General features: G+C 41.9%; 1 protein-coding gene across 1 annotated transcript in view; it reads right to left on the bottom strand.

Moving 5' to 3' along the window:
* Positions 1-27,397, bottom strand: part of LOC122813767 — a 311,471-nt gene that overhangs the window by 235,975 nt on the left and 48,099 nt on the right. Inside the window, exon 6 of the mRNA XM_044086258.1 lies at positions 17,445-17,605. Within this exon, the coding sequence (XP_043942193.1) occupies positions 17,445-17,605 (161 nt within the window). The remainder of the gene's footprint in view (positions 1-17,444; positions 17,606-27,397) is intronic.

Below are 27,397 nucleotides of genomic sequence, written 5' to 3'. Positions count from 1 at the left end.
AGCAAGGGGTTCTCCGGTTCGATTTCCGGCTGGGGTGCAGTCTGTGTGGAGTCTGCATGTCCTCCCTGCATTCACATGGGTTTCTTCCCACATTCCAAAGACATGCATCTGCAGCATTTCTCTCTGGGCCTCCACTGAAAAATAGGCCGACCTTCCTGGTCAATAAATGTTTAATACAATAAAATAAAACAAAATAAAATAAAATAAAATTAACAAGGCTTAAAATGGCCTGCAAGGGGAGCTGGCCCAGTACTTACCTATCAAACTATGTTAAATGCTAGTTAATAACGCTCACATTTTAAAATGAATAATAAACAATTGGTAGAGACACAAAAAACATCATTTGTAAAAATCTTCACTGAAAAGAGAGTAACCTCAAATAGAACACTCTTTGTATGGCAACACAAGTTCAATGAAGTGCCCAAACCCTTTTAATTATTCAATCTCCAAGACAGCACAATTTCAAGGAAAGTACAGTTCTGTAAGTTGCACTTACCATATCACTAGATGTTCAAATACCTCACTGCTATAGTACTTTGGCTATTTGGAATGCACTCTGCCTAGGATACAACTGGCCAATTTTCAAAAAACAGCAGCTCCCTCTCCTACCTACACTTTGATTGCTGATAGTTCAAGCCCTCGTACAGAATTTGGCAGCATTCAAGAGTGTAAACATCAGGACTTTCTTCCCTAAACAAAGAGAAAGCTACTCGACCCGAAACCCCAAAAAACATAAAAATATAACTTTACCCCAACAACTAACTTAATACAGAAAGGAGGAGGCTGAGGGCGCACATGATTACTGTAGCAGTGAGGAATTCGAACATCTACAGTTAAGTGCAACTCAAACAACTATATTACGTTCATCATTCTTACTGTTGCAGTAGCCTTTGGCTATTTTAACTGATTAGCAAAACTTACTCAACCTGGGAGAAGAATAAAGGTCAAGGAGCTCCTGAAGAATGGTCCTAGAAGAGCCATTTCTGGACCTGGAATCCAGTTTGTAATGCTTTGTAAAAGTATGCAGACAGGACTATGTAGCTGCCACTAGAATGCTTCCACTTCTTTCCAATATGCCATCGAAGAAAAAAATGCTCTATTATGTACCTTAATCCTGCCTGGAATTGTTTTACCATGATAAGAACAAGTGAAGCTAAAGCAAACCACCACCACCAACAGGAAAAGTCTGAGTTGATACTGGTTGTCTTTTTCCAGTCCCAAACTAGGAAGTCCACAGTGGTTTATCTTTCCTAAAGGACTTAGGACTGCCAAGATATCAGAGTTGCAAAATCATGACAAGAGTAACAGGAATCTTTTCTCCATGTCAATCAATTTCTGTAAGAAAGGAGTGAGGCTAGGTGGCTAGATTCAAGGTTTACCCAAAGTAGTACGTTCATAAACGGAGAATTTGTTATACAGGCAGACCTATATGCATGGAATACCAAAAGGATTAACCATTCAGGAATAGCTCAAACACTCTCTCGCAAATATTAGGACAATAAATTATGCCAAAAATGAACCAAAAAACAAACAGCCAGAAGAGCTGGTTCAAAACAAACTTTTTTTTTTTTGCTAGGAAGAGATCCCCAATTAAATGTCACCGGTATAATAAATTATCTTACATTTTACCAGAATAAGTCTCTTTGCAAAGCAGCTATTGCAAAGTCTGGAAGAAATAGGATCCATGGGTGGACATGCTGAAATAGCGGATAAAAAACCCTTGCTAAAGAATAAACAGGCCGCAGAAAAGTTACTCTCACAAATGCTCGAGAATCAGAATACCAATCCCAAACACAGCCCTGGCATCAGGTGAGACTACTAGAAAATCTCTTCCAGTGGTTAACATAAGGCTTCCTAGTAGGTTTCTTGCCTCCTTTAGTACATGCTGCAAGCCTTAATGAAAATGTTGCCTAAAAGGTATCAAAATTGAATCATTCAGGCAGTGTGATGAAATAGTTTGACACTGGGATGTTTCCAACTTTCTTTGTCTTGTGTGAATAGATCCAAATTGCAAGAAAGATCATGCTAACTGGCCCTGGCCCGTTCCACAACAGGAGAAAAATAGAAGTTATGTTCTTACCATAACGTTCCATGTTAGTTGTCTTCTTCTTGCCTTCTTCTTGCTGGATGGGGTTCGGAGCCGACCTTGGCTCCGACTCGGCCACTCTAAAAGCTCGAGAGTTGGTTCCACCGGCTCGAGGCTCCCCTTATATCCCACAATGCTAGGCGAGAGTTACCTCAGATCTCGTTTGTAAGCTAACCCCAGCTTATAAAAGTAAAAGAATAACTCTAAACAGAGTCCACCTCTAACAACAGAGAAGAAAGAAGGGTGACCTACATCCTGAACCGGGAAATATGCACAATAGCATATGCCTAAGAAAGAGGTGGTAGAAAGAGAGGTCACAATCACAACTCCTCTAGGTCTGTCCAGGCCCGGGGGAAGGAGGGTGGGGCCAAGAAGAAGCGAGAAGAAGACAACTAACATGGAGCGTTATGGTAAGAACATAACTTCTATATGTTAAGTTGTCTATCTACTTCATTCTTGCTGGATGGGACAGCGTCCCTAGCACCTTGTCCCGGGTGGCCTAACGGAACAGACTCCTGAGAACAGTGGAACCAAAATTAGCTCTATGCCTAGAAGCTAAGTCCAACTTATAATGAGAAATGAAAGTGTGAGGAGTAGCCCAAGTAGCCGCTGCACAAATGGTGTCAATAGGCAGTCTGTCTTGGAAGGCTAAAGAAGTAGCCAAAGCTCTGGTGGAATGGGCTTTAGGTTTATTAGGCAGTTTTTGGTGTCTAATTTCATATACAAGGGAAATCAAAGATGTTAGCCATCTGGATAATGATACCTTTGAAACTGAAAGTCCCTTTCTGCTTTCATAGGAGACAAACAGCTGATCAGATTTTCTGAATTGTTTTGTTCTATCCAAGTAGTACCTCAATTGACGATGAACATCCAGGCAGTGTAATTTTTGTTCAGACCTACTGGAATATTCTGGAAAAAAGACAGGGAGGTCAATGCTTTGGTTTAGATTTGACGTCGAGACCACCTTAGGCAAAAAGGACGGGTTAGTTCGTAAGGATACTCTGTCCTTATGAAACAATAGATAAGGAGGTCGACAGCTGAGTGCTTGAAGCTCTGAAACTCTTCTAGCTGAAGTAATAGCTACCAGAAAAAGAGTCTTCCATGATAGCAATTTTAAAGAACAGGAGACTGCAGGTTCGAAAGGGGGAAGAATCAAAGAAGCAAGTACTAAATTTAGGTCCCAAGGAGAAGGAGGATTTCTTATAGGAGGTCTGAGAAGAAAAACTCCTTTCAAAAAGGCTTTGCAAAGCTTGTGGGACATTAAGGCAGATTCAGAAATACCCACATGAAAGTTAGAAATAGCTGCCAATTGAACTTTAAGAGTAGAGGGAGATGAACCTGCATGGAAGAGTTCAGCTAGAAAATCAAGGACTAATTGGATGGAAGCAGTGAAAGGATCTATGTCCTTTCTTGAGCCCAATATGTGAAGCGTTTCCACTTACTCAAATAAATCTTCCGAGTGGAAGATTTATGGGAAGCTATCAAAATATCTCGAACAGAGTGAGATAATTGAGGAAGCCTGGCTAAGGTTGGAACTGGAGGAACCAAGCAGTGAGGTTCAGAGAGGGGAGGGAGCGATGAAACTGACCCGACTGATGGATCAAAAGATCTGGAACTAGGTCCAGATTCCACGGTCGCTCCAAAAGAAATTGATGTAGAAAGGGGAACCATACCTGTCGAGGCCAGTAAGGAGCAATGAGGATCAATGAGGCCTTCTGAGCGATAGCTTTCTGTATCACTTGAGAGATTAGTGGGAAGGGAGGAAATGCATACAGAAGTCCCCGGGGCCAAACTTGGACTAGAGCGTCTCTGCTGGGTTGGCCTGGTAAAGGGAATAGAGTGAAATATTCTCTGCACTTGCTGTTTTGGGGAGTAGCAAAAAGATCGCAGCAAGGCTGACCCCACTTGACGAAAATTTCTCTCACCACAGAGTCTTTCAGAGACCACTCGTGAGGCATGAGGATTGCTCTGCTCAACTTGTCCGCAATTTGATTGGACTTCCCGGGGATGTGCGTTGCTATCAGAAACCGCTGAGAAGAAAATCGCCCATTGCCACAGTCTGAGTGCTTCTCGACACAGGGGGTATGACCTGGTTCCGCCTTGTTTGTTGATGTACCACACTACAGACATATTGTCTGTCTGGATTGCAATCGTTCCCAAGGGAAGAGAGTCTTGAAGGGCTTGCAACGCTAAAAGCACTGCTCTCATCTCCAGAACATTTATGTGCAAGTGGCATTCGTTTGGTTGCCATGTGCCCTGGACCGTCCTGCCCTGATAATGCCCCCCCCACCCGATCAGGGAGGCATCCGTTGTCAGAGTAGCAACCGGAGGGGGTGGAACAAAGGGTCTTCCCAACAAGAGCTGAGGGGAAGACTTCCACCACATGAGATGATTTTTGCACGCTTGCGTGATCATAATGGTGTGAGACACTGGAAGTTCCTGGTATGACCATTGAGTAAAGAGCATCCATTGAAGGATCCGCATATGGAATCTGGCTAATGGAAGCAGGGGTATGGCCGCCGCCATAATTCCCAACACTTTCAGAACTAATCTGGCTTTGATTCTGTTGTTGTTGAAAAGGAGTGAGACCAGTTTGTGAATGTCTGTTATTCTCTGATGTGTTAGTCTCGCAGACATGTCTACTGTGTCTAGATTTGCGCCTATGAAAGTAATAGTACGACAAGGCGACAAAACAGACTTTTCGCAATTTATTGAAATGCCTAACTTTTGACAAATGCGAAAAGTGTAATCCCTGGCCATCAGAAGGAGATGCTTGGTGGGAGCTGTGAGGAGCCAGTCGTCCAAATATGGAAACACCTGGAATCCTTGTCGTCTCAGGTGAGAAGCTACCACTGCCATGCATTTGGTAAACACCGGGGCAGTGGTGAGACCAAAGGGCAGGGCCCTGAACTGAAAATGACTGGTTCCCAGCCTGAAGCGGAGGAATCTTCTGGAGCGTCTGTTCATTTTTATGTGATAGTACGCATCCTGAAGGTCTATAGAGCACATCCAGTTTCCTTTGCCCAAAAGGGGAAGGATGGATTGCAGCGTGACCATCCGAAATCTTGTTTTCTTGACTGATCTGTTCAAGATACTGAGATCCAAAATTGGTCTCCAGTCCCCTGTTTTCTTTGGAACTAAAAAGAACCTTGAGTAGATTCCGGATCCTTGCTGGTCTGCTGGAACTGGCTGAATTGCTCTTTTTGTAAGCAGTTTTGAAATCTCCAAAACCGCTAGATCCCTTTGAGCGGGTGGAACATCTGGAAGGGATTTTTTTGATTGATTTGGAATGCGAAGAAAGGGGATAGAATAGCCTTCGGAAATGATGGACTGTACCCATTTGTCTTGAGTCAGGAATAGCCAGGCTTCTGGGTACAGTGACAATCTTCCCCCGACTGCCTCCGAAGGTGGGCAGTCGGGCAACACCTCAAGGATGCTGAAAGGGCTTGTCAGGGAAGGCTTCCCGATTGCCCTGGTTCTGTGGACCCCCCCTGCCCCTAGGGCGACGTCTACCATTGTTATTCCCGCCTCTGCCTCTGGCGGAAGCGACTCTGTGCATCAGGCGAAGTCCCTTGAGATTGTTTACGGAACCACATCTTTCCACCTTTCTGGCCTTTGGGGTAAGGCCTAGAAGGAGTAGAAAAACGGACTCCGACGGCAGAAAGGGTCTTGCCATCAGTTTCGCACCTAGTCAAGGTTTCTTTCACTTGAGGACCAAAGAGAGATGATCCATCAAGCGGGAGTTAGTGAAAGACGTCTTGAAGGGTCCAAAATTGCATAGCCGCATCCAGGCATGCCTACGTAAGGCCACACCTGTCCCTGCGGCTCTACTCGCTCCATCAGCCGCGTAAGAGAAGGCATGGAGGAGTTGGTTATGGAGTTAAGGGTAGCCAGCTGCGTATTCATCTTATCTTGAAAACCCGCAGCTGTAGGGTCCTTTAACATTTCACTCGCTTCCTTGATCAAGTCCCTTTGAAGACGAGTAAAATGGCATAGGTAGTTCAGCGAACGCATGGTAAATGTCGCTGACGAGAACATCCGCTTCCCGTACCTGTCCATGGACCTAGATTCCTTGTTAGGTGGATGGACAGGTACTGAAGGATCAGCTAGCTCCTTCTTAGTGGCAGCAGCTACCACCATAGCATCCACAGAAACTCCTTTTGTTAAGAACTGTTTGTCTGCTGGTGCGTTATGAACTTGGAGGGCCTCCTGGGAGTGGGGTCCACTGAATCAGGAGCCGTCCATGCCTTCTTAGCAACCACCTGCATGAGGGGGTCAAAGGGGGGAGACACCCAGGAGGTGGAAGGGCGAGAGCCAAACGCCTCAAGGTACACAGATTCATCCTCCGAAGGGTTGAGGGCTGGCCAATTTCCCCTCTGTTTCAGGATCTCTAGTATGTCTGCAAATGAGACATCTTCAGAAGGGGAACGGGGGGAACCCTCAGAATCATCCAAATCTGTGTCAGACGTGATGGACTCAGGTGAGTCAATGTGTTTCCTCTTACACTTCCTCTTCCGAGGGGGCTCTTCTGCCAAATCAGGAGAGGCCTCGGAAGAGGATGAAATCCCCACAGGGGGTTCCTGAGGAGCTGGCTCTCTGCGGTCCGGGATGAGGGAGTGAGTCGACTTGACCTGAGGCACCGTAGAGGGAGGGGCGGACGGAGCCGACTGTGGAGTAGAGCCAGTCTCTAACACACTCCGCATGACCTCGAATGCACCCCTGTCAGGCAAAGCCAGAGGTCCCCGCTCCGAGAAGCTAAGAACCTCCCTCGGCACCGACAGTGATGGCTCCGAGGCCGATGTCGGAGCCGAACTCACCAGCGCCGAAGCACCGAGAGGGAGAGGGGGGTCGGACAAGGGTCCGATGCCACTCACCCCCTCGGAGCCGACGAGGGAAGTCCGGCGCCGAGATTCTTCCAAGGAAGAAATCAGAGCCGACGACGGAGCCGAAGACAATTGTATCGGTTCCTACGCGACCCGGCTCAGAGCTCAAGAGAGTCGAAGGAGGAATATATTGATGGACCGGGGCAGGCATCGACTGATGAGTCGGGCTCTAAAGCATCTGGGCCAGTGCCTCTGACTTAAGAAGTCGACTCACTACCCTCTGAAGGTCATGATCCGACAGCCTCGATGACCTAGAGGAGTGAGATCTTTGGCTCCGTTCAGACAGCAGGGGAGATCCTGGAGCCGAATGAACGGAGCCAAGAGATGGTGACCTGGACCTCTTCCTAGTTGTCGGCTCCGAAGGTCTGGTCGGAGCCGACACGGGAACTTCTAATACCTCGGCTCCAGCCGGAGCCGAGGGAACCACAGAAACTGTGGACTGAGACTCATCGGCTCCAGCCGGAGCCGATGTAGGCAGAGGTTTAGAAACCTTAGGTCTCGGCTCAGTTGTCGGAGCCGAAGACCTAGATGCCTTAGAGGGCTTCCTGTAGATACAGAAAGGGAATCCTCTGGCTTGAGTAAGCCCCTTAAAATCAATTTTTTTTTCTTTCCTGCAGGACCCTGGGGCTGAAGCCATGGCACACAGCACAGGAGTCCTGCAGGTGCAAAGGTCCCAGACAGTAGACACAAGAAGTGTGAGCGTCTGTCAGAGACATTTTCTGACAGCACGCATCACACTTCTTGAATCCGGAGACCTTTGCTTCTTTAGACATAACTACAGGTGTAATCACACACACAGTCACAAACACACTAATTACACCCTGTCTAATTAAAAATATAATAAACCACTAACTAGGTTTTAAGAGAAAAATAACACACACTCTCCACTAGGGAAGGAAAAGAGGCCTGAAGGCCCAAGGGAAGAACTTAAAGTTCTTGAGGGAAAAAAACAGGAATTTTAAAGAAAGGGGATAAGAATTTCTCTAAACTAAGGGAAATACGTAAAATTATTAAAATTAAAGGGGTTTTAATAGACTAAGTACACTAGAAAGTCACTTACCAAGAACCGGTAGAAAACCAACACCTCGATAGCTGCAGCGGCAAACGAGATCTGAGGTAACTCTCGCCTAGCATTGTGGGATATAAGGGGAGCCTCGAGCCGGTGGAACCAACTCTCGAGCTTTTAGAGTGGCCGAGTCGGAGCCGAGGTCGGCTCCGAACCCCATCCAGCAAGAATGAAGGCGAGATAGACAACTTAACATACAGTGTTACCCTGGCCAGAATGTAGTCACATTTAGACAGTCCTCCTGAATCTTCAGAACTGCCCCAGATACCAGTAGAAAAGTGCAGAAATGCCTATGAACATTCCTGAACACAAAAAAAACTGCAGCTGCTTCCCAGGCCTGCCTCCATGGAGTTGTGATGCAGAATTTGTCTGTCTGTTTTGAAAGGATGCAAACAGATTTGAGGTGTTCTCCACAACTGGATCAATCCATAGAAGACTCCACTCAATTTTCATTGGTGAGGATTTGTCCTGGTCCTACTAGGCTAGTCTACCACTACATTTTGCTCTGAAGAAATGCACAATGCCATTTGTTGAAGAGCTACATCCCAAGCAATCATAGCCAGCCTGCACACACAGGTAAGAAATGCCCCCCCCCCCCCCCAGTTTATGTACATCACTGTGTTGTCATCTGTAATCACCTGTAGAGATCCAGGGGATCAGAGATGAAAAGATTGTACAGAATGTATCACAGCTAACATCTCTGATATTTATGTGCTTTAGGTTTGTCTGATAAGACCCACAGGCCTTGTGAGTTTAGTCCCATAAAATGCTCCCAGAAGACACCTGTATTTATAGATGGAGTTGAAAAAAAAAACCTGGATTCCAATTAATTTGTAGTCTCAACCAATGCAGTTCCTTCTTGACAAAGCCCAAAAATGGAATCTGGCATTCTGGAGGACATTGGGTCCATATTTTTTAAGAAATCATTTACTTTTTCTCATCTGTAACTTGTGGAGAGGAATCATGAGACTTATAGAATTTATGAACCCTAGGATGAATGAAGGGGTTGTGAGACTGACTGGAAAAGCTCAGGAAATTTCCAGATAACACTCTACATTTTCTTGGGTTAGGAAAGTCTTTTGTAAGGAAGAGAATGCAACTCACACACATTTTCTGAAGTCTCTGGCTAGGGGAATGTGACGAGAATTTTTCAAGTCTAATGTTACCATGAAAATCAAGAGAGGAATGGCTAGTAACAAGCTCTGTAGGGTCAGCATTTTGAATATCTACCACCCAGGAAACAGCATTTTGAATATCTACCACCCAGGAAACAGCATTTTGAATATCTACCACCCAGGAAACTGCACACAGAAACATTCTGGTAAAGATATCCCCCCCCCCCTAGTCTAAAGGTATTGGATCTATGACACCTAGTGGTACAGAAGCTTTCCCCCTTTAGTCTAAAGGCACTGGATCTAGGACACCCAGTGGTACAGAAGCTTTCCCCCTTTAGTCTAAAGGCACTGGATCTAGGACACCTAGTGGTACAGAAGCTTTCCCCCTTTAGTCTAAAGGCACTGGATCTAGGACACCTAGTGGTACAGAAGCTTTCCCCCTTTAGTCTAAAGGCACTGGATCTAGGACACCTAGTGGTACAGAAGCTTTCCCCCTTTAGTCTAAAGGCACTGGATCTAGGACACCTAGTGGTACAGAAGCTTTCCCCCTTTAGTCTAAAGGCACTGGATCTAGGACACATAGGATCAGCACGTGTTGAAAAACCTGAGGAAATAAGTATTTGGTTTGGCAGGGTAGGAAGGAATTCCCCTGAATGGAGGGATGGATATTCGCTGCCAAGTGTAATCCTCCTAAACCACTTTTAGTACCCAGGAGTCTAAAACAATACTCTGCCAAAAGGAATGATTTAGAGACAATTTTCTGGACAGATTTAGAGATGCAGAGGCAAGAGGGGAGTGTTAAGAATGCTGGTATACTCCAATAACAGAAGATAAACAGGCTGGAAGGGAGCACTCAGGTTCACAGTTTCTTCAAGGTTTAATGGTACCAAATGAGAGATGATCAAAATCACCAAAACGCTGATTACACTCCAAATACGTTTTCGTTCACAAGAACTTCATCAGAATAATAAATTATATAACAAAGGCCATCAAATAGTTCCCCCAATCAAAAAATGACCAATAAAATAACAGAATACAATTTAAAAAGACATTTTAAATTCCAAGTGCTGCCACCTGGTGTCAGAACAAACTAATTACATCCTAAAAACTATAGTAAAAATATGTGAAAACTGTACATACAATCACATATATAATGTCAATAAAATGTCTCAATAGTGTATTATAATAAAATTGATAAAATTAATAAAAATATATATTTATACTACTGAAAAAATGCGCATTTATACAAAAAATGTAAGTAAATGTGTTTGTTTCAAAAGTTAATTATAACTTGGCAGACCTGAGTTTTAGTGGAGGTGCTATTGAGATGTTCTCATTTAGCCCGGGGGTCCTGCTTGCGTCTAGGGTAATCTGCCACAATAATTCCCTATACTCAAGGATAGTCTCCCATGCCCCCCCACATCCTGAATAGCAACCACCAAAACAAAAAAACTCAAACCTTGCCTCTGGACAGTCCAAAGAATGTTTGTACAGAGCATTTTTGACATTACATTTCTTAACATCATACATATGCTCATAAATGCGTCTTTTCAACTTTCTTTCAGTCTTGTCCACATAAAAGGCTTCACAGGTCTTGCACACAACTAAGTATACTAGCCCACTAGTATTACAGTTACTAAAACTTTTACCATACACCCATTTATTCCTACTTTTTAAAAGTACCTGGTCAGTGTTAGAAATAAAATTGCACCGTGTGCATGCTCCACATTTAAAAGTACCTTTTCTCTTAGTGGTGTGTGCAGGCTCCAAGAGGTCTTTCAAAATTTTTTCCCCTCTTATAACGGATCTTCAGGGGTCCCTTTGTCAATACCTTTGAGATCAGTCAATAAAGTGAATCTATTCTATTCCTTTGTTATTGTGTCCACTACCATTTTGGAGTCCAAATTAAAATCTAAGGTAAGAGCTTTGGAGTAAGCTAAGGGGTTAACTTCACTTAACACATTTTGATTAGTGTCCAGTCCTTTGCCCAACAATGGGTAGTACCTGATGTGGCATAAATGACTTACATAGGTACGACTGTCCACCAATAAGTCCTTCAGGTAACCCCTTTGAATAAGTAAGCTTTCAATAAAGTCACACTCCAATGAAAAATCAACATCCAGGGAAGTCATTCTGGATGATCGAATTAGCTGACCTTTGTAAATGTTTTTTTTTCTGTATAAAAAGGATGGACACTTGAAAAATGGAAATAAGAATTTGAAAACGTGTTTTTATGAAATATTTTAGACTTAATGCCCTCCCCAGTCTTAATTAGACTCGCATACAAAAATCCAGAACTGGTAAATTCCAAAGAGGTGGTAGTAGCATCCAAATAGTTAAAATTCATATAACGTCCCCTCGGTATCAATTCATAAAATAGCTATATCATCTACAAATCTCTGATAGTGGGACCAACAGTTGCTATATACAGATTTTAAAACATATTTTTTCTCCCACCAAGCTAAAAATATATTGACGTATGTGGGGGCACAATTTGCCCCCATAGCTACGCCCTTGATTTGATGACCCCCCCCCCCCCCCATAAAAAATGAAATTGTTTTTTAATAACATTTCCAACGGTTGTAAAATAACTAACACCTGATCCATAGATGGACAGCCCTTATCTAGTAAGGCTTCTTCTAACCAGGCTAATCCTAAGTCCTGGGGAATAACAGTGAACAAGTATTTGATGTCAATCGTGACAAAAATAATATTGTCAAAACACTGGTCAGTTTTAATTCCCTTTAAAAAAATCCCAGGAATCTTTAAAATAGTCTTTTCTGTACCCCAAATTGACTAATTTTATGTCAAGAAACTTTGTTATGAGGGCAGTCTTTGACCCTTCAGCCAAAACAATAGGTCTTAGAGGGGGGTTGGTAGGGTCCTTGTGCACCTCAGGTATGCCAAAAATAGTAGCTATTCTGGGTTGAGCTACATGCAAGTACTTATGGGTGTCCAGATCAATCAATCCATCCCACAGTAAGTCATCAATGACCAAATCAATTTTTTTATATGCAACAAAAATCTAATTTCTGGACACTCTCCTGTATGTACTGGAATCACCTAAAATGAATACCTTGCCTTCGTAGTTAACATTATCCATCAAAACGGACCCCCCCTCCCTTGTCCAGTATCATGACACGCACATTGTGGTTCTGTTTGAGTTCCTTTAGGACCAACCATTCCCCAGCCGTAAGGTTACATTTAAACCTATAGGGGGAAGCACAAATAGCCTGTCTTAATTTTTTTTCTACTACCATTTAAAAATTTTTAATTTGGGGGTGTAGAGGTGGGTTGAATTCACTTCTCTTTAAAATCTCTGAATTTTTCTCTTTACCTGCACCATCAAACATAACACCAAAATTTTACTTTCTTGTAAAGTCTTAATATCTAAAATCACTTTTGTCAGATCACATTTATTCGGAATAAATTTAAAACCCCGGGCTAAAAGATTAAAGCGGTCAACCTTCAGGTCTATACCACTGAAATTAAAAATGTTATTAAAAGAATATTTGTTCTCACACCCAACTATATTCTCAGTGGGTAACACTAGAATCTCCCCCTCCCCCCCTTGAGCTCCTCTGTTCCCCCTCCAAGTAGGATTTTGGAAGTATTGGAAGTACTGGGGGTCTTTCTGATTCATAAGTCTCTTGGAGCGACGGAGGGGAGGGAATTCTAAAGGGTCATAATGAGTTCCTTCTTCACTTTGTTCTCCATAATCTGCCTCACTATGGATACTGCTATGATGGATAATGTTATCTGTGTAGGCAAGATGTTAGACATTTTGGGTGATTCCAGTACATACAGGAGAGTGTCCAGAAATGAGATTTTTGTTGCATATAAATTGATTTGGTCACTGATGACTTACTTTGGGATGAATTGATTGATCTGGACACCCATAACTACTTACATGTAGCTCAACCCAGAATAGCTGCTATTTCTGGCATACCTAAGGTGCACAAGGACACTACCGACCCCCCTCTAAGACCTATTGTTTTGGCCGAAGGGTCAAAGACTGCACCCATAGCAAAGTTTCTTGACATAAATTTAGTCAATTTGGGGTACAGAAAGAATATTTTAAAAGATTCCTGGGATTTTTTAAAGGGAATTAAAACTGGCCAGTGTTTTGACAATATTATTTTTGTCACGACTGACATCAAAGACTTGTTCACTGTTATTCCCCAGGACGTAGGATTAGCCTGGTTAGAAGAAGCCTTACTAGATAAGGACTGTCCATCTACGGATCAGTTGTTAGTTATTTTAAAACTGATGGAAATGGTAATAAAAAACAATTTCATTTTTATGGGAGGGGTTTCATCAAATCAAGGGCATAGCTATGGGGGCAAATAGTGCCCCCACATACGCCAATATATTTTTACATTGATGGGAGAAAAAAATTTGTTTTAAAATCTGTATATAGCAACTGTTGGTCCTACTTTCAGAGATTTTTAGATGATATAGCTATTTTTTGGATTGGTACCGAGGAGAAGTTATATGAATTTTTGAACTATTTGGATACTACTACCACCACCTTTTTGGAATTTACCAGTTCTATAAATATGGAAAGACTGGATTTTTTGGATGCGAGTCTAATTAAGACTGGGGAGGGCATTAAGTCTAAAATATTTCGTAAAGACACGTTTTCAAATTCTTATCTCCAGTTTTCAAGTGCCCATCCTTTTATACAGAAAAAAACATTTACAAAGGTCAACTAATTTGAGCATCCAGAATGACTTCCCTGGATGCTGATTTTTCATTTGAGTGTGACTTTATTGAAAGCTTACTTATTCAAAGGGGTTACCCGAAGGACTTATTGGTGGACAGTCGTACCTATGCAAGTAATTTACCATTGTTGGGCAAAGGACTGGACACTAATCAACATGTGTTAAGTGAAGTTAACCCCTTAGCTTACTCCAAAGCTCTTACCTTAGATTTTAATTTGGACTCCAAAATGGTAGTGGACACAATAACAAAGGAATGGAATAGATTTACTTTATTGACTGATCTCAAAGGTAATGACAAGGGACCCCTGAAGATCAGTTATAAGACGGGAAAAAAATTTGAAAGACATCTTGGAGGATGGAGGTAAACAGAAGCCTGTAAACACCACCAAGAGAAAAGGTACTTTTAAATGTGGAGCATGCACACAGTGCAATTTTATTTCTAAAACTGACTGGGTATTTTTAAAAAGTAGGAATAAATGGGTGTATGGTAAAAGTTTTAGTAACTGTAATACTAGTGGGCTAGTATACTTAATTGTGTGCAAGACCTGTGAAGCATTTTACGTGGGCAAGACTGAAAGAAAGTTGAAGAGACACATTTCTGAGCATATGTATGATACTAAGAAATGTAATGTTAAAAATGCTCTGTACAAACATTCTTTGGACTGCCTAGAGGCAAGGTTTGAGTTTTTTGTTTAAGAGGTTGCATGGGAGACTATCCTTGAGTACAGGGAATTATTGTGGCAGATTACCCTAGACGCAAGCAGGACCCCCGGGCTAAATGAGAACATCTCAATAGCACCTCTACTAAAACTCAGGTCTGCCAAGTTATAATTAACTTTTGAAACACACATTTACTTACATTTTATCTACAAATGCACATTTTTTCACTAGTGTAAATATGTATTTTTATTAATTTTATCAATTTTATTATAATACAATATTGAGACATTTTATTGACATTATATATCTGATTGTATGTACAGATTTCACATATATATTTTTACTATTGTTTTAGGATGTAATTAGTATGTTCTGACACCAGGTGGCAGCACTTGGAATTTAAAATTACTTTTTAAATTGTATTCTGTTATTTTATTGGTCATTTTATGATTGGGGGAACTATTTAGTGGGCATTTGTTATGTAATTTATTATTCTGATGAAGTTCTTGTGAACGAAAACGTATGTGGAGTGCAATCAGCGTTTTGGTGTTTTGCTCATCTATCATTTGGTGCCATTAAACATTGAAGAAACTGTGAACCTGAGTGCTCCCTTCCAGCCTGTTTTTCTTCTGTTATTGGTGGCTACAGTGGTTGGAATCCTCGTTTTTACTACTTTGGTTGCTGTTGGAATGCTGGCATACTCCCTCTAATTGGTCCTTTTTTTTTTTTCCTAAAGGGATCTAGGTCTCTTACTGTTCCCCTCCTGCTATTTCTTTTTGGTTCCCTATTTGCTAATAGATGGCAGACATTGCCTATTGTGTTTTTTGAAGGAAGATGATTTGTAAGATTTATTATGGGGGGAATGAAAAATCTTAGAAACTTTCTGAATCAAGTTCTCTGTTAAATCAAATTGTTTGATAACCTGAGTAGAAGGGCCAAACAAAAAACTGATTACGCTCCCAGGCATGTCTTCTCAAAAGGGCAGCAGTGGTCCTAGACATAGTATTTATACAATCATACAATTCTGAAGTTGCTAGTTTGAAATACTTTATAAAGCCTATTTGCTTTTTGGGGACTGAAGACAGATTCATGACTACTGCACGCATCATTTAATACATACTCCAAAGGCTGATGCAACTGGAGGAATGGGTGACACACCGACTCGCAACAGAGAATAATATCTCCTCAGTTCAGGGGGAGACATTCACTTTTCCCACAAAAATACTTAGGACCAACTTTCTTCTGAATCAGAGTACTGGGTTTGACAATCTGCAGAAGAAGCTTTGTGCAAGTCAGATTCCTCAGACATGTTTTCATCAGGAATCTCTTTATTCGGTATACTATCTGGCAGAGGATTTCTTGTTTTCTGGTGATCTCAACATGCAATAAACTCCTGGGCCAAGGAAAGAAAGCCATCCTTATGAACAGAAAAGGGTTATCAGATGAATAACATCTAACTCTTTCCTCTGGACATCTCTAGAAGATGACCAACCAGGGGATGGCACTTAATCCTTGGCAGCGAGTCTCCCTCCCCAGCCACCCCACGAAGAACCTCCCAAAGTAAAACTCTCAAACCCAAAGAAGATGGTTTCCCATATCAAGACTGGACAGTATAACAGCCGCAGAATACATGACAACACCTGACCCATGGTGATGGTGGTAGAAGGGACTACACTAGAGGAACCCAGAAAAAACAATAACTAGTCTAAGGAACAATGAATGACCACTGCAGAATTGCACACTAGCAGCAGAGGCACAGTCTTAGCCCATGGTGTGGGCAAGGTTTCCTATTTTTTTTCTTTTTTGATGCAGTGGGGGAAGAAATAGCATCAAAGTATACATGCTGTAGCACAGGAAGAAGCACGACTGCCAGTAACAACTGATAAAGTCAGTCACAAGCAGTGCCCACACACTTTCATTTCCTCACACAGTACCCAATTAAAAAAAAGAGTCAAAGCAGAAGCAGTACACAAAATGCTCGTCAGAACTCAAAGTCTGTTTCTTTAAAAGTGTTTGGAGAGAAATCAAGTATAAGGTGTCATAAAATGCACATAAGCACCAAAAACACACAAGTACTCAACCTGAAAAAGCCTTCCAAACCATAAACTCAATACCTTCCAATAAAATGCCTCAAAAACAGTACATTTTAATCACAAACAGCCCAATAACCTCCTTTCTAAAAATTCTCCAACAGGAATCTTCAAATATTAGTACAAATGCAGATAGTCTTAAAAGGGAAATACCACTAAGTTAAAACACAATTCTCTTTTGAGAGAATAAATTACGTGAGAAAGGGTCCTATATGGGGACTTATCTGCCAGAAATGAAGCCTGAAGCGATTACTGCTCCTTTGAAGCCTGAGAGCTGCTTCCTCTTGAAGCAAAAATACATACTTACGTTGTCTACAATTTGGCTGCTGATTTACCTCCAAGGGCTTGTCCAATGAGCAGTCAAAGTGTGAGGAGGGAGTACCAGAGCTTTTTAACGACTGGCCGGTTGTTGTATCCTAGACAGAATGCAACTTAAACAGCTAAAGGCTACCACAGCACACAGAATGATGAACATAGGGATTACCGATTCAATTTTCTCTTTCTTCAAGGCTGCATGACCTTAGAAGTCTAAACCAAGCAGACTCCACAGAAACATTACTGTAAATATTGCTGACCTTTGTAGGTTTTATTCAGCTTTCCATTTGGTCAAGTATGTACATTATATACTCTGACTTTGTATTTCATCTTTCAAAAGTAGAAAATAATACTCGTGCCACAAGAGTAACTAAAGTGCCATAAAAGCCCTAACTAGAGGGAGTTTGTATAGCTCTATGTTAACATCTTTAGGGCAAAGTGTGTGAAGGACATCACTACATTACTCATCAAAAGCTGTTCCACCATGCACAAAAAGGAAAAGTACCTGTCTGTCACTTTCAGATCCTGCCTCATCTGCCTTACTCAGATAGAAACGCAGCTTCTCTCCATGTGTTTCATTCAGGTTCTCCACAATATTCAGTGTCCGTTTACATAAAGCCTGACCCATGGGGTCAAAGAATACGAATATCAGGTCACACAGTTCACCTAGATGAAATGCAAAGACAATTAATCTCTACTGTAATCTACATGTTAAACTTGCCCTTATTGCATATAGGGCACACATGAAAGTATACTGCATGTACTAGACGTACAAATGGGGAGGGGGGGGGTTCTAAACTGCAAGTTAAACTCAAACGTATGTACATCTGTAACATAATAAAGTACCAAATTATAATTCTATACTGTAATTGTAGCTACCTCTCATGCTGTGTTTGCAAGGGGCTACACACAAATTCCTAGTATTCTAAATTTGCAGGACTTTGGTATCTGAGGGGTTTACTGAAGGACAACTAGGTGAAAATGTTAACAATGGCCGTTTGGAAAGTAACACCCACAACTTCAAAACTAAAATTACAAATGCTATAACACATACACAAGCAGATGGTTCACAAGTGACTAGGGAAAAATGAGAATAAGGTTGAGTACATTAAGTATAGTTAAGAAAACTCAGCAACAGAGTAGACTAGTGAAAGTACAACATATGCTGATGCACTAAAAGTTCAACAGAAAATGTTCATGTGAGACAAAAATTATTGTTTTCAGACAGGCCCATGACATCTGGGCCACTGTATATAGTTGGTGTTTACAAAACATGCAGCACTTCATTAGATATGGAATAAGGGTATTAAATGGATTAACATTTGACAGGAAAACTGCACACTGCATAGGCTGGCAAGGAAAAGGGAATCAGTCTTAGGAACTTAAAACTGCTCATAGTAATCTAGACGAGAACAGCTATGCATGGTCAGCCAAGTATGAAGACTATCTTAAAATAAACTTAAGTACTTAAACCCAAGTGCCTTATAAGATATAAAAGCAGACTAGGAATTACCAATTATGCAACACTGGTTTCCGCTGGTTTAAGCAGCTCAAGATGGCCCGCTGTGAGATTAGTAAGAAGCATGTTCTAGCTTTGTTGCACACACTACACTACATCATGGCTAGAGCCGGGGTACTAGAAAACAGTTAAACCCTAAATTAACTGTAGTTTTATCTACACAGTATTAACAGGGGAGACCGGTCTGCAGAAAACACTACAACTGAACCGGAGTTTATTGTTGATTAACAAAAAGAATTTTAAGGCACTGACAGAAATAGTTATATAATAACAGGTACCACACAGCCTTCAGTATTACTGTAAGTAATACATCTTTCAAAATGGCAATGTGTGGACGATCTTTCACATTATCCTGCACTGCAAAGCAAATTGCAATGTACTTGCCCACCTTCACAATAACCGACTATATCATTACATAATGAGGAAGTCATCAAGTTCTACTTCCAGTAGAAATTCAGACCATCACTGCATCTTCCAAATGTTCGGGTACAAATTTTAACATACTTCCAATACTTTCAATTCTACACGGAAATAATCAAAAATGGATTCAAAATAATTCAAACATCTGCTGCTTTAAAACTCTAAACCTGGATGGATTAGCATAACCCACACTTGCTATCAATGAAACAAGTAAACAATGATTTTTGTGATGTCTATTTACAGATTAACAGCCCACAGCTAAACCCGTCTGTATATTCGGGTACAAGCCATTTAAATAGACTGTCGTACTGTAAATAGTTTCCCCAAGTCTCAGAGACCATGAAAACACCATCTTTACATAGTCTTGGGGTGTGGGAAGACTTTCTCCTTCTGTTAAACTCTTCCAAATTCTGAATATAGTGCGAGTCAACAGACCGTGTACATACAATGAGTCAAGAGATCAGCAGCAGTTCAGTGAAACTATCTTTATCTTCATATTACAATCTTGCAATACTTTTTGAAGGGAAAAAAAATGAAAAATGTGCTATTCCTCTTGAGTCTTGATAATTTCCATACTACCTTCTTCTTGCATCCTACCATGTCCAGCAAAATCCATTTCATTAATTAAAATTACAAGATCTTCCTGATTAGCTTTTCCTACATGAACATGAACTTTTTTTTGCAAATTAAACCTCATTTAATTGTTAGCAGCCCACAAGTGTAATTCATCTACATAATTTTGGGGTAGCTATTCATCTTTTATTATGGACACCATACTTGTATTTTTAGATCAGCGAACTTTGACAACAATAATTTTGGTTATGTGGCATAACTATCATAAATGCATGAAATAAACATGGGCCTAGAATCAGCCCCCATAGTACTCAGCTAAACATGCTGTGTTTGTACCATTTTACATCTCTTATCAATACTTGGATATATAAGCAGTTATTACAAGGAAGAATTTCTGATCAAATACATTTGTCAATTACCTTGTTCCAGTGCCATTATTAGGCATTTGACTGTTTGCCACACACTCAGTGTCCATATAAATAACACCCACAGGAACTTCACTGTTATTTCAGAATAGAAAATATCAAATTTTGTTAACACTAGATCTCTAACCTGAGAACCGATAATGGAGAACATCAAAACTATTCCTTCAAAAGTTTAGGTTTAGTAAGACTTATGGGTCTAGTCACTTCTACATCCTTTGTGTGTTGGAACTATGTGCATTTCCACTGTATGTGTGTGCCCTGTAGATACCGTTTCTTGAAATAGATATGTTAGAAGTGGTACAAATTTTACTCAGGAACTACCATAGATTGTTACCAGGCTAATGGCTCAGGAAGTACCTTTCTAAGCCTAGCCAAGTTTTCCCAAAAGAATGATGACGTCCTGTATCCAAACAGGACACAGAGTGCCAGGCATTTAAGCTACCTCTGTCCATAAGGGACATGGGTGCTAGGCCTGGTGTAAATTTCCTATTCCCTATTCACTGGCTGTGCTTAAGCTAGGTAATAAACTCAGCTTCACATAGATGGGAAGTCCATTCCACAGGAGGGCAGTCTCTGGGACACGCATGTCTCTCCAGCATGTTTTCTTTAAGTCACAGATAAAATTCAGGTCCCCTGACCTTGTACTTCTGCTACTTTGGCTTACAAATATGCAAGAGATTTATAAGTGTGGGGTTTGCTTATGCACTGCAAGTCAGGCATAGATCAACCATCAGCAGCCTACAGGAGACTGAAGAGGGAAAGGACTTTAAGGCAGGTTTATATCCATTTACATATCACTTGGCCCCGATGGAGAATCCTTCTTGATCCTTTGTAAAACTTCTGCTATTCCTTCACTCTATAGTAGGCTAATTATACAATTACTCACCATCTCATTTAGCGTTTTCACAGAGTACTCCTCATTGTGTTTTATTATTTTTCTCTTCCAAGCATAACAATTTGAACTTAACAGTTACTTCATCAATACATAATCACTACTATGGTGGCACTTAAAACTTTATACTAGAGTTGCAGTCTGCAATACCTATTGTAATGGAAAACGTGTTTTAATGTTCACCACATTTATATCTGGAATTGTCAAACCATTACCAAGAGTTGTTTTAAATCTTATTGGACTAAACACATTGCACTGTATCCAGCTGTCAATGGACTAGAAACAAGTGCAGGTCTTACAATTTAGACAAAATGTAATTGCTAAATATCACAAGGGAGGAGGTGCAGGCACAAATAAAGTACAGAATGTACCTGGCAAAAGCTTTAGTCAAACTTTAGAAACAAAGACAAAAACAAATAAAATAAGAAAATGCCTGAGGAGAACTCAAATAAATGGCAAAGATTATTATTCATAGGAGGTTACCAAGCTATTGGCCCTGAGGCCCTTATAAGCCTAGCCAAGAGTTTAGCCCATGTTTAGATAAATCAGCACCAAATGCCCCTGTCCAACAGGGACATGGGTGGAATCCCAGGGGTATATTTTCTGTTTCCCTTCCAGTTATCCAGGCTGCACTTAAAGGGGTACTCTGCTTGATGTAGAGAGGGAGTATATTCCATAGATGAGGAAGTCTCTGGAACACAAATCTGTCCCGCCAACAAGTGTTGTTGATGTCACAGTCCAGGTTGAGGCTGCGCATGAGGGTTACTCAAATAGAGCTGAACTTGCCGATATGCAGCAGTCCCATCAAGGTGGGGTCCATGATCGCCTTGTATGCCAGAAACAGGTCACCTCTGAGGAGTCTGTATGAAAGAGTAGAGGGATAGTGCTTTCAGCTAATCTGTGTATGGTAGATGTTTGAGGCCCTGGATTCTCCTGGTGAGGAATCTCTGTGGTCTCTCCAGCTGCTGCATGTGCTTTGTGAGGTACATGCCAAAAGGCGTGTTGCACTCAATGGGCCTTGTAAGGGAAGAATACAGGGATGTTGTGACCTCCTTGTCCCTGGAGGAGATACCCTTACTTAGGAGGTGGGACATGTAGAAGGCTTTCCGTACCACAGAATCAACATGGTGGTCAAAAATCAGGTTGCTATCAACCTGGGTGCCCAAATCCCTCACAACTGATTGAGTGCTGAGGAAGTTGTTATTAATGGGATAATTTGTGAGGATGTCACTCTCCCCAAACGGGATGATGATGGTGCACTTTTTGGTATTCAGCTTGAGGCCATGTTTCTGGCACCAATGACAGCACCCAGTTTGCATTGGTTTTGGTCTGCACCTCAGAAAAGTATATCCCAAATAACAGAGGCCCCAAGACTAAACCCTGGGGTATGCCGCTTGTTACAGGTCTACTACTCGAGTTGGCTTCCCCTATTTTGACTGTGTGGGTTCTATCAGTGAGCCAGTTTGCTACCCATCTGGTAACATATGGACTGATGCCTAGTTGAGAGAGTTATCCATTATGCCAGAGTGGGGAATAGTGTCAAAGGCTTTGGCCAGGTTAAAGCAGGCAGTGTGCAGTACAGTCTTCTCGTCCATGGCTTTGGTGACTGTCTCAAAGAAGTCGACCAAATTTAGCAAACATGACCTCCCCTTGACGAAGCCAAACTGTGTGGGATAAGTGTTTGGAGGTTGCCAATATCCTTGTTAATGAGGTCCATGATTATCCGTTCCATCGCCTTGCAGATCAGGCTAGTTAGGCTGATGGGTCTATAAGTTCCTGGATCTGTGGACGCTCCACCTTTGTGTAAAGGGATGACAGTGGCTGTTCTCCACTCAGCTGGGATGAAGCTAGTACTCATCAGGCTTTGGTTAAATAGGGTGCATAATGCTGCTGCAAGTTCCTGTCCGAGTTCACATGGATGCAGCCTGGGATGTTATCCAGTTCCATGGTGGCTGTAGTTTTTGCCTAAGAGTGAGCAGTGATGATGTGCTCCCTAGATATAAGGGGAAGGGGGCAGGTACTGGGGATGTCCTGATTTACTTTAATGCAAAAAATAAAGAAGTCTCATAGCTAACTGAATAACCCAAGTACCATGGGACCAAAGACACTAGCACAAATTTTAGTAATGGGAAAGAACTGGACAGTATGATGGGAATGATTCATTATGGGATAAGTGGAACAGGCAGCATCCAGGGAGAGTTTTAGATGTCAAGCATGGTTCCTGGAAAAGGAGAGCTACACCACCAAATCTGGGCTTTACATGTAATATGGACAAGTCTTACTCAGCATACTCAATCATCATCACATGAAAGACTGAAAAACTAATGTTGGGTCACAATGGGTAGTGGCCATCCACAGGAGAACATCGGGAGTGCATTCATGGTGAGGGTTCAGCAGCAACCACCATGGATACAGATGTTAACACATCACTGTCTAAAAGGTACTGAGGCCAATTAATCCAAACTTGATTTGGCTGTATCTTCAGTCAGCATACCAGCTTAATAAAATCTGCCTCCACTCACACATATATAAACACACTGTATTTGATAAGTCCGTACACAGCATCAAGCCAATGTTTCACGATGCCAATAACCATCACTGATCCTCACAAAAAATGTCTATCATGCCAATGCCCGTTCACCCCAAAACAATATACATTTCAGCAACATGCAAGAAACAGACATGCAATCACAAATCCACAGAAGACACATGCATACTGTTGGCTGTTGCTTTACAAAGCGCTAAAGAATTAAGACTTGCATACAAATGAAGACAATGGGAAAAGCGCCATTACAGTAAATACATTGTACTACAAAAACACTGAAAAAAATACATCACTTTCATTTGTCAACAAGACAATCTGCCAGAGGACATTTTGATTGTTGGGGAAACCATTTACTCCATCTGTGAATGGCATATATTAAGCTCCACAACAATTTCAACAAGCCACCAAAGAGAGAGTGGTTAGGACAGTCATATGCAGAATGCAAAACTCTACTGCATACTTGACACAGTAATTTTTTTTTGTTCCAGAAAAATTACCATGCTGCAATCTACACAGGCATGCATTGAGAAGTTAGGTAGCAGGAACATTAATATACTACATACTGTAATACTGGGGTTGCCAGTTTATGGACATTCACATCATGATCAGAGTACAGTAAAAATACTGTATCTGAAAAGTAATGTTGGTAAATAATATCTTATTGATCCATGACAGACTACCTTTAACCACATAATACAGGCAGTACTACTCACCTTATACTGGAAACTTCTGTTATCTCTTCAACAATATGGGTAGATTTTTAAATGTGTGTACTATCACTATACAACTACAGAAATGTTTTCCAAACATATTTTATCATCAGGCAAAGTGATCTATAAGTTAGTGGATTTTCTAAGCTCTTCAAAAAAAGGAATCCATTTACTTATACAAATGGTCATTAAAAAGTGGAAACAAAGTACCTGTCAGTCTCAGCAGCTCAACAGATAATACTCTTGTATTGGAAGATAAGGCTGCAAGTTCTATTTGCATCACAGGTGACTGAATTAATTTTCCATTACTCACACTGCACTGCAGCATTACAGGGTGCTACACTCCTGAGTGTGCTATTCTTTAGATGAGAATTTCAACTAAAGCCCTATCTGCCTGAGTTGATGACAGCTAAAGTGGACGTAAAAGATTCCATGGCACTTTTTGAAAAGAGTAGGGAAACTTCCACCAGTCGGGGCAATGTAATGCTGCCATAATGGTGAATGTCTTTGCCTTCTATGCAAAAGGTACAAGGTTCAATCCCGACCTTTGGCCACTATTTGTATGGGGTTTGCATATTTTTCCTGTGTCTCTGTGGAGTTTCCACACCTCCCAAAAACACGTTGAACGTTTCCACCTCAAACTCGCTCAAGAATGGAGTTGTGGAAAAGAGCAAACATGGTGTCCTATAAGGTGAAAAAAGTTGTACGAATCAACTGCTTTGGGTGTAAACTGTGGTGTGCAGTACCCTGATCAAAGGAGAGCACAAATCACAAACTGCATGATGTGGCAGAGCTAGCCACTCAACAGTGTAAAAACTGGCTTTAGGTGATTCGGTTGTGTCGACAAATGTCACCAAAAAATGGTCATGATGGTGATCACTGGGACGGGGACTTGGACTATTCCAACTTATGTCAGGGTCCTATTCTAATGGTGAGAAGGGTGTATCTGCCCCTATTGGCCAGTGTGTGCCTGCCATAAAGCCCAACAGCCCTGAGTCAATATGCTACAGGATGGTGTCCATTTGCCCAGCTGAAGCTACATAGGATAGCTCTGTTGAGTGAGAGCTGAACGTAAAACCAGTCAACCTGCTAAACATGAACTATTGGATTTCTATACTCACTGTAGGTTCATTGAGAGTACTCGGCTTGAAAATGGATGACATGATGGTAAGGAGGAGGCTGGAAACGATGGAAGGGTAGTGCTATGAAGCCACTTGGCTTGGGTTCCAGAATCTACTACTCAGAAGAAGTAAAGCTAGAAATGATGTGGGAATTGTGGTGAGGGAGAGGCTTCAGAAGACTGTGAGGAACGTCATCAGAATTGGTGATAAACTCATATCAGACTCCAGTGTAAGGATAGGGCACTATTCATAATCTCAGCTGTTTGCGCGCGTTTCCTGCCTTTCCTGTAACTAGTCTAGTCCAGATACAGATTTGCTATATCCAGGATTGTATGTAAGCTTCTAAGCCCCCCCAAGTCTTTCTGTGTTGGAGGGAAGCCTTCTAGCTCATCAGTGGGAGTGGTAAGCACTAGATAGCCTACCTACCACAAGAGGAGTGATTTCTGGCACAGAAATTGTAGTTTATTGGCTGTTTGCGCAGTTTTTCCATCTCTTTCAACTTTCTGGTTTAAAAGCCCACATTTGCGCTTGTTTACCGCCTTTCCTGTAACTAGTCTAGTTAGTCCAGATACATATACAGATTTGCTGTATCCAGGACTGTCTGTAAGCTTCCGAGTGGTGCCAAAAAGTCTGCTCTTCAATTTTTCCCTTAGATCTGTTGGTTCTCTCCTCTTACCTCCCAACACTCAGACTTGCGAGAGATACACACACATCCAAACTGGAAGCCATGCACTCTCCAGCCAAGACCGGAATAGCTGGCCAAGTGGAGAAGGTCAACATTGGCACCACACCACATGGAACACAAGCCCTCCAGAACTCGCATCAGCACTGCCTTCACATAAAAACACAAAACCACAAACCCACCTTTGCGGAGGCTCTCAAAATTCTACCAAACAGCAGAGACCTCCAAGGCAGAAATGCACTCTACCACCACATACATAACTCTCCTAAACAGTGTACCACTCAACCAAAGCCCCTATGATAAAACAACATGCCCAACACACTAGTCAAAGGTGACTGGATAGTGAGGCACACTGATGTCCCACTCACTAGGTTGAATAAGGACAAAGTAACAGTCAGCTGCCTGACAGGTGCCAGGATCCGCCACAATGCATGCACTTAGGTCCCTCAACAACAAAACTCTGAGACTGTACATGTGGGTGTGAATGACCAGAGACGTACCTCCTGGACTACATGAAGACAGACAAGGAGGAGCTCTCTGATTATGTAGCCCAGGTGGGTATGACCTTGCCCTGAGCAGCCTCCTACCATCACCTAGAATGATACCACAGTACAAGCAGAAAATGATAGATTTCAACAACTGGCTACGTTTCTGGTGTCATTCTAAGGGGATCCAGTACCTGTCTGCCTGGGATGACATGAATGACAAACCACGATGCTTTGCTAGAGATGGCCTGCATCTGTCACCCCTGAGCTTCCTGATACTGGCCAAGGCTCTTGCCACCCCTATAGTCCCTTTTTTAGGCAGTGTTCCAAAGATCAAATTGCCACCGTTAACAGCTACAAACAAATGCAATCTGAGGGTCTTGCTGCTCAATGCTAGAAGTCTAAATCTCAAAATGCACTTGTTCGAAGCACTCCTTAAAATGGAGAATATCGACATTTGTGCTATAACAGAGACCTGGTTCAAGGCAGCAGAAAGTACCCCTGCAGTACCAGGTTATAACTCATTCCACACCTTTTCGGCCACAGAACTTGGACCGACGCACCAAAACGTGTTTCCATATTCATTAAGGATGTGCACACCTCCAGACTGATAGCCCAACATAACGCATCAGAGATGCTTCAAGGGCAGCTAACATTGGGTAAGACAGCGATTCAGGTAGTCACCTGCTATAGGTCCCCAACCATGTCCCAAAAACTCTCACTCCACATTCCTAAGCACCCTGGAGAATATTAGGGTCCAACCTTTATTTCAACTACCCCTCCACTAACTGGGAAAACTACTCATGTACCAATACAATTGCCCAATGTTTCCTGGAATTCATTAATTCCAATGCCCTGGACCAGCTCATTCTTATCCCCACTAGAGGTAGAAACATCCTTGACCTGGTCATTACTAACATGGACGACCACTGCTCTACACCAATAGTTAACTCCTCCTTGGTTAGATCCAACCACAAACTAATCACCTTGGAAATGTACACCCCCCAAAAGTAACCACCATGAAAAACGTCTCCAAAGCTAATTTTGGGCTCCTAAAAACAGGGGTGGCTAACTTCACGGCACCCA

Source organism: Protopterus annectens, chromosome 10.part0 (assembly GCF_019279795.1).
Source record: "Protopterus annectens isolate FY-2018-M chromosome 10.part0, PAN1.0, whole genome shotgun sequence".
Classification (NCBI taxonomy): Eukaryota; Metazoa; Chordata; order Ceratodontiformes; family Protopteridae; genus Protopterus; species Protopterus annectens.
The sequence above is the reverse complement of the archived record's forward strand: the minus strand, read 5'-3'. Positions and strand labels throughout refer to the sequence as shown.